Here is an 8,937-nt window from a genome sequence, read left to right as displayed (position 1 = left end):
AGCGCACACGTGCAGCCACTACACCTTATTCGCCCTTGCTTGAGATGCAGTGTTAACTCCGGTCCCCGACCGCCACACCTTACCCGGATCTATCGTGTGACACGGCACACACCGTTCTCAGCGGGTCCTGGGCAAACAGGCATGCGAAGGAGCTAAGGTGTCGGCCAACCGCAGCATTATCCGGTCGTGGTTGAGGATTAGACGCGAAGAGACTTTGTTGACCCTAGCCACAGTGACGCTATAATCTCTTTCAACTAATACTTGTCGGATCAGATACCGGTTCAGCCACCTGAATTTGAACACCCCTTAGACTGTCAAAACGCCTCCTTGCGAGGTAGCACGCGACTCCTTCCTCACGTCGACCGAAAAAGACGACAACATCATGGAGAAATTCGAAATGGCTCAGGCCGAGCCTGTACCCAACCAAGTGGCCGAAACCGATGAGCAATATCCTGTTGAACTGGATATCAAGGAGAATGAACCGCTACTAGATCTCGAAAGCCAACAAGATGGAAAGCATGTGCTTTCTCAGCGTCCTACAGAGCCAGCTGCCAGTAGGACGAAGACGTTCATATACCTGGCGACTTATTTTATAATGAACTTGAGTCTCACATTTTACAACAAAGCTGTTATGGGTTCGGTATGTAGCAGGAGCAGATGCGAGGAGTCGATTTAGCTAACGAGATACCCAGTTTCCGTTCCCGTGGATTCTCACAGCGGTACATACCGGAAGTGCTGCTCTTGGAAGTTCAGTCTTCTTGATGTTCGGGCATTTCCAGCTAACGAGGCTGACGCCGCGCGAGCATCTGGTCCATTTCATGTTCTCGCTCTTGTTCACGCTGAACATTGCAATGTCAAATCTGTCGTTGTAAGTTTCCATCACCTTACATACATCTTCGTACGCTAATAACTTCGCAAAGAGCCATGGTCTCTGTTCCCTTCCACCAAATCATGCGAGCGACATGCCCGCTCTTTACCATTCTGATATACCGTGTTATTTTCTCTCGAAGATATGCACTGATCACGTATCTGTCCATCGTCCCGGTAATGCTAGGCGTCGGACTGGCTACCTTTGGTGACTACTACTTCACCGCCATTGGATTCACACTGACACTCATCGGTGTGGTCCTCGCTGCCATAAAGGTAAGTAATACCCGAAGGATTATGCACGTTCTCGCGAAGGATGCTAACAGCTCGAAATAGACCGTTGTTACCAACCGTTTGATGACGGGGCGCCTGCGACTACCCGCTCTGGAGCTGCTCCTCCGCATGGGGCCCCTGGCCGCAGTGCAATCTCTGCTGTACTCGGTGCTCATTGGCGAATTTTCAGAATTTCTTGCTTTTGTGAACGCCGGACACTTTACAAGGGACAGGATTCTGACAGTCTCGGGCAACGGCCTGCTCGCATTCGGCCTCAATGTCGCGTCTTTCGAGACGAACAAGCTGGCGGGCGCGTTGACCTTGACCATCTGTGCAAATCTCAAGCAATGTCTAACCATCGTATTGGGAGCCTTCTTGTGGGACGTGCCTGTCAGTCCGATGAACGGCGCGGGCATCCTGCTCGCTCTGGCAGGTGGAGCGTGGTACAGTAGTATAGAGCTTAAGTCCAAGGCGAGAGCAAGTGGATGAGCGAATGACACATGGCGTCGCGCTTTCTTAGCGTGACGCGCTACTCTAGCGAGAACAGAGTCCGTGCACATGTGATTCTTCTGTGACCCCAGACGTGCGTCCAACCGATCGCTTGGAGCCTGGATCCGAGTAAGACACTAGCATCCGTCTTTCCCGATATCCTGGTAGTATGCCTCGCTCTATCAACTTCTTTCGGAATCATGCCATTTATGCCAATCATGCAGCTCACCATACGAGATTGCCATGGGTGACGCCACGCTCCCGAGGTCTGCCTGACCACGGGGCTGCACGGTATCAATGCCAAAGGAGAGTTTTGCTGGGCTATGGCTGGCCTAAAGTTAGCGCTCTATTACCACTGATCATATCATAATCGCCTTCAGACGGCTGTGGCTCAATACACCTGCGCCATGCTTCGTCCTAGGACTCTCGTCTTCGGAACCCTGGTTTTCGCGACCCTGGTAGTTTTCTGGACTGCACTACATCTCAACTCCCTCGACACCATACGGCAAGCCGCGATACAAGATCCACTCACCGCGAATATCCAAGAATCGCGTCTTCACCTGCTCATTGTAGCTACGAGTAGTGGCCTCGACTTGTGCCGCCTTCTTCTCTCCGCGTCGGTGCTCTTGTACCCACCTCCTGTTCTCATCGACTGGGCAGGAGCGGGCGCATTCAACGCTGCAGAAACTCACCTTGCGAAAATCGCGGGTCCTCTTCGCTACCTCGAGAGTCTGTCCCCCGCACAAGATACAGACATAGTCTTACTGGTGGATGGCTTCGATGTTACGTTCCAGCTCGGTCCGGATGTCTTGCTAAAGCGTTACTTCGAAGAGACGGCTGCCGCCAATGATCGGCTGATCAACCGGTACGGCAAAAGCCATGTGCGGAAACACAACATTTACAACAGCATCTTTTTCGGCCCTGACAAAGTATGCTGGCCAGAAGATGTTCTTCGCTTAGCGTGCTGGGTCGTCCCTGACTCACCTCTTCACCCCGACGCTTTTGGCCCTTACACTGATGGATGGGGTGATATGAATCACGCAAGACCGCGCTGGCTGAACTCAGGCACCATCATCGGGCCCGCTGGCGAAATGCGCGAGATGTTTCGTGCAACTCAAGAAAAGATCAAGCAGACGTACAATCCCGAAGACGTGCTGCGCAACTCCGATCAGAAGTACTTTGCAGACGTATGGGGTGATCAAGAGTATGCGCGCATACTATCGCATGGAGATAAGCCCTACGGGATGCCCGAAGGAGTTCAAGAAATTGACCTACCAACGCTCAAGGAAGGCGAAGTGACTGAATATCACATTGGGCTGGACTATCGATCGAGCCTATTCCAAACAGCTGCGGGGTATAGGAACTACATTGCTTGGACGGCGACGAACCGATCCTCGCTTCCTTCATCATCGAAATCCGTGGAGCCGTACAGGATTGATCTACAGGAGGACGTGCTGCAGTCAAGGAAGCCATTTGCTGCTATATCAGATGATCCGGCCTTGAAGAAAACTTCGTGGCGAGATGTGTCTCTGGGTTTCAACACAGTTACTGGCCAGCCTTTCCCAGTGCTCCACTTCACAGGCGACAAGTCATTTCGAGACACTTGGTGGCCCCGCATGTGGTACTCTGGAGAGGCTGAGCGCCTTCAACGCGCGGCATCTCAAGTAAACGACGAGAAGATTGGGTCAGATCCTATCAATGGAGTTCGGTGGACCAAGAACATGCCGTACGACAGTAAAGTAGGCGAGCCAGAGGAGAAGTCGGGGGCTTGGAGTGACCAGGGGGAATCGCTCTCGTGGAAATCTCTTTGCGAGTCGCATGAACCTGCGTTGTACAGTGGAGAGGCCGAGAAAGTCTCGTTTTGGGACACTATATACCATTGATCACGAAGCATCAGGCGTTGAATTTACTAAATCTTAATACCAACATTGTGTTTCACACCAAACTGTACGATCACATGTAAAGTCTCTCATCGAACTCGCACCAAGGGTGGAATGCACAAATCTTACTGCCTAATTTCGCTCCTGTTCACATAGCCACGCCGCCCCTGTCGTGGCAGTTTACCGAGCAGATGGTCCAAGCCATCAAAGAGACTAGTGGCATCTCGGCACACCTCTTCCGGATGGTGCCGGCAAGTAGACCCACTAGTGTACGCCCATCCGCCACCTCCCGGAGTTGACGCCGCACGGCTGGGATATCCGACTAGCTCAAGTGTAAGTTTAGATCCTAAGAAGGCGAACTGCCATCGGTGACAGCTCATTACCAACATGAATAATGCGCTCGGCCGGGTGCAGATGCACTGCCAACTACGGCGCTGTCGCAAGCATTATCTCGCAACGTGAGCTTCACAGTTCCGCCGTGTCAGCACGGTTTTCTGGATGATGCGCGGGTACAAGCAACTCTCCAACGACGCGGTCGCGCGCCTACCAGGCTGGAGTCGCCAGCGTTGGATACTTTTTGCAGCATCTTTTATACTCGTTGTTATCTTCATTACTACCGTCAACAGCGACCGCCATCTTGTTCCCACTGCTTTCTCGTCGAGCAGCAAGAACAAGGCGAAACGCTCCTCTATCCTCCACGTCCTCATCCCGGCGGACCACAAAGATGTCAATCTTTGCAAGACGATGCTCAGCGCTGCAGTGGCTGGGTACCCAACCCCTACGCTGATCAACTGGGGCGCCACATTTGACGATAAATCGCTAGTGGCTGGAGGTTCGCATATCGCCAAGATCAGTGGTGTGCTCGAATACCTGCGTAAACTTGGACCGGAACGCGACGACGACTTGGTATTGCTGGTGGATGGATACGACATCTGGTTTCAACTACGACCCAGCGTGTTAATCTCGCGCTTCCACGCTATCAACGACGCGGCGAATGCGCGAATACGGAAGACCATGGGATCGAGAGCCGCGGCTGCAGAGGGGATAAGTCAGGACATTGTCTTCTCCGCGCAGAAGCGGTGTTGGCCTTGGAAACCAGAGGACCCCCCTTGCTATGCTGTACCGCAATCTTCATTGCCTGGCGACATCTACGGTCCGCAGACAGATACCGATATCGGCTGGGACAAGAATCCATACGTCAAGTTCAGACAACGGTACCTGAACTCCGGAGATGCCATGGGTCGCGTGGGCACAATGAAAGCGCTCTTCGAACGCGCTATGGAGAAGGCAGACAAGGACCGAAACTTTGGCAGCGACCAGAAGATCTTCAGTGAGATTTTCGGCGACCAAGAATTTCAACGCGAGGTCATGAGACAACGGCACAGGTCTTTCTTCCAAAAGACGGGGGATTGGTTGACGGGGAGAAAGAGCATCCTCAGCCCGCAGTCTGAGCGGCATTTGCGCGAGCACAAGGCTGGCAAGCCAGATGAGTTCGGCATCGGACTGGATTATGCCAGTCTACTTGGTCATCCCACAGTCTTCGCAGAAGAAGACTCAGCATGGGTTACACATGGCGACCCCAAGTCCATTGCGCAAGCGTCTGCTGAACTCAACGTCGCGCCAGTACGCGTTCACGACCTTGTCCAAGACATTACCGAGTCGCAACCGCCATTCCGCCCCGCAGTCGTCGCTCCGGGTGCCAAATTCCCCGATGAGAAGTCTTGGAACGATGTTCCTCTCTACACGAACATGTGGACGAGCGTCGTCCCTGGCCTGATCCACCACAACGCGCATCGAGATGGGCTCAAGTCCCTCCGCGTTTCGGTCTGGGATCGCATGTGGTACTTTAATCACACTAGGAAGTTGTACGAGTCGAATGCCATGGGACCGGTCGCGCCCGTTGCTGTAGTACATGATGATGCGGGCGTGGAGCAGGCGTGGTGGAGCCCAATCGCGGAGAAGGGCGGGGCAAAGTCGGACAAGGATGAATGGCTGCCATTCAATGATTTGTGCAAGGACTTTGAGAAAGAGGTGTTTAGAGATGTTTAGATTCTTCAGTGTCTTTCGAGTCATATTTATACTATAAAACTAATGACAATTACATAAAAGAAAGCATTTGGTCTATGCGTGTGTCGAGACCATGGCAAGATACCATTGCAATGTATCAGCTCACAGTAGTGACGTCAGACGCACGATCAAATGTATACTGCCATTGTTCTAGGGATTTCAGAGACAGAAAGAGACAACACGATTCAAGCAGACCCACACGGAATCCCAAACTAACACCATCATAGCGGCAACACTCTCGAAGTCGACATCAACGAGACGCACTCACTATACAAAGCGTGCGACCTCACATGAACCAATCTGTAACACCGTCCCAATATTTTATCTCGTCGTCATCTTTCCTCGAACTCGTACTCTCGTCAAGTCCAGTATGTCGCAATTTCATCGCCTCTTGCAAAGTAGGCCACTCCACTGCGCTCGTGCTGGCACCATCACTCGTCCATAGTGCAGCACTTGTAGGTGTGGCGGGTGTCTCCTCCTAGTGAGACTGGAAGTAAGACTCAGAGTAATACTCGTCATCTTCATCGTCGCAGTCGGAGTCATCAATGGGTTCGACATCAACCGTAGTCTCGGGTGGTGTAGGTACTTCCTCCCAGGAATCCGCCATGGACTTCGTAGTTACCGGATCGATGATATCGTACTCGGAAAGAAGACTGACAGTGTCGAAGTCATCGGTGTCTGAATTGGAGACGCTTTCTTTATGTTCAGCTTCCAGGAGTGCAAGCACTTTGGAGATTGTGGCCCTGTGATTATCTTGCGCGGATGGTTTGGAGTTTACGTGGCTGATGTCGAGGGTCGGTGAGCGCTGTGGGATACTGTCCTGATCATTCCGCGTATTGGGCGATGTGAAAATATCTGATAAGAACACGCTAGATACTGCAGGCTTGTCTGACAGCGCAGTATACCATTGATAAGCGTTCCACGGATGTTCTGCCTCCGACGTTTTGAACGGGTCCTGAAAGGGTGGACGAGAAGAGCTTTCGGAAGCAGGAGAAGTGGATGAGGTTATTCCCGTGTGTAAACTGTCATATTCAAACGATGGGGTTCCGAGTATGGGCTGCTGGGCCGTGGAGGTGCTCTCGCGCGCGATGAGTTTGCCGTCGGCGAAGAACTTGGACTTTCGACCGGGTTGCTGAGGAATATAGCAACGCGAGTGGGGCTTTGCTAGAACAGTCGCTTCTTGCGGTGACAGCCTGATACGCGCATGACCCGAGCTCCTCAGCGTGTCCGACTGATGATCTTTTGCTGGAGTTGGTATTGAACGGCGTTGCCAACAGCCGTGAAAACGCGGGTTGACTTTCATCCTTTCAGCGTCCAAGAATGGAGGTTCCCGCCCAAGGCGATGTGTGATGGATGGGGATTCAGTTTTTCCATTCACTGTCTCGGGTTCGGTGGGTTGAGAAGCACCAGAAGGGGATACAAAGGTTGGCTCAATCATGTTGGAGGACATGTTGACAAGACTGAGGGGACAGGGAGTATTCGGGGTATTCGCGACGGTTGGGAGAGAAAGTGGCCCCTTTTGCTGGATATCTGACTCGTCAGTGGATGTGGTAGGCTTGGCCTGTAGACTCCTCGAAGTGAGTGCAAGATGTGCTGCTTTTGTTGCGGCGTGTTGTGCGTGTGACGAGGATGTAGGAGGAGGGACTGAAGACTCTGAGGGTTGCCGACCTTTTTTAGGAGCCTTTGATTCTAGAAATTTAGACTTGGATGGAAACCGTCCTGAAGAATCGGGACAGGCAAGAAAAGCGGAGATTGGGAAGAATTGAGAATTCTGCCGCTTAGTCGCTGCGCCATTAGAGGACATTTGAGACCGCAGTGCTTTGATCTGGGAGGACTGGGACTGGCTTGTTGCAGTGGCTGTTGAATCTGGAAGAAATTGTGGGGCCCAAGAAGGTCTGTCGATATCGAAACACGGAGGATTGATAGGTGCGGCCTTTCGACTATGGCTAGAAGTGTCGTCCATCCCTGGTTTAATCGGCTCATCCTCGTTAAGACGCAACGCAGCCATGGTCTTGCACAACGCGCTAATGTTTGCATTGTCGCATCGTTCAGTATCCTTGGTAGATGAGTCTTTGCTTCTATGGCGCTTTCCTCCCCGTTTGCCTCGCCGCCTCGTGCTTCCGGTGGTGGTGGGAACAAAATCGAAATTCCACTTTGGTTCCGTGGGCGACTGTTGGAGCTCTGCTAGGATGCTGAATTTGTTCGCTATAAATGTTAGAAGCCGTCAAAGCGCATGCCATCTAGTGCCAACGTACGCGTAGGAGTGAAATCATGCTCATGAGGACAGGTAGTCAAGCAGTATTTAGCGGAAATGGCTCTGGTGTCGCGTACTCGACAATCTGAGCAGCGACCGTCCTTCAGCGGGCGCGCAGGCTTGGAGAGTTGCGTCGAGGTTCTGTCATTGCGGATCGGTTGCGCCTGTCCTAGGATCATGCTAGAGGTGTAACGAAAGGCAATGTTGGACTAGGAAATATAGGGCGAACGAGAGAAGGTGACGGAGCTGTAGGTGCAGTATTTCGGTTTATCGTGCGATAGCAAAGAAGAAGGTTGAGGTGTATTCGGAAGGACAGCCATGGCGATAAGGGTGCCATGTGGCTAAGAGGAGCGTTACTGCCCTGCAAAGGAGCGCCGTTCGTCCTGCCTTGAGGTCGTGCCTTCTCCATCAGCGGTCAGTCAGTGGCTCCTTCCAGCTTGAGCCTTCGGTTTGATGTCTGACGCAGGAAGGCGCACCCGGTGAAGTCTAGGGTCCATGTGAATATCATGACCTCGGGAAGCTCTGCATCGTTAGTCGCTTCGACTGGAGCTGTCGGCAGGAATGCACAGGTAGCCACCTAGATGGAGTGAGAGCAAACGGATAAACAGTATTCGCTTGCATTACTAGTCAGCCGATATGCTGTATTGTACAGAATACATCTTCTGGCAGAAGCTTGCCCTGCATTGCAGGGTCGCCGTCTGCAGACTCTCCTTGACTGTCACTGACCCATCATTACGACATGTACTGGCGTAATTTCCGACAACCAGTAGAATAGTCTCTTTAAGCAGCACGACGACAACGCGTATGGAGAGAAAAGGGAACAAAGAAAGTGGTGGTGTTTCAGTGTGGGCGGTGGAGGATGACAAATGGAGCTTAAGCTATGGCCATGAGGTCAGAGGTGTGCAGCTAAAATTGGTGGGGAAGCCATGTCTCCATCTCTGCCTGGACTTCTCTGCTGTCGACTAACCCCACGTAGCAAATACCCTCGCCGCACACTTCTCCCGTCCCAGGGCGCTCCAGGATAATTGGCAACAAGCAGCAGGCCGCAATTACCTGGAGCCGCTTCCGAATCCCCAGTCGCACTTTCTTCCGCACGCCCCAGCAAAC

General features: G+C 52.5%; 1 protein-coding gene across 1 annotated transcript; it reads left to right on the top strand.

Moving 5' to 3' along the window:
- Positions 1-2,036: 2,036 nt before the first annotated feature.
- On the top strand, positions 2,037-5,558 carry J4E88_001147 (uncharacterized protein; the record flags this gene model as incomplete). The annotated part of the gene is made up of 2 exons (XM_049394819.1): positions 2,037-3,460; positions 4,136-5,558. The coding sequence occupies 2 exons, from the start codon at positions 2,037-2,039 to the stop codon at positions 5,556-5,558; spliced, it is 2,847 nt and encodes a 948-aa protein (XP_049258683.1).
- Positions 5,559-8,937: the final 3,379 nt, after the last annotated feature.

This window comes from Alternaria novae-zelandiae (assembly GCF_023758075.1).
Source record: "Alternaria novae-zelandiae strain BMP 2774 chromosome Unknown scaffold_2, whole genome shotgun sequence".
Lineage (NCBI taxonomy): Eukaryota > Fungi > Ascomycota > Dothideomycetes > Pleosporales > Pleosporaceae > Alternaria > Alternaria novae-zelandiae.
Note: the sequence above shows the minus strand (reverse complement) of the source record. Positions and strands in the feature narration are given on the sequence as shown.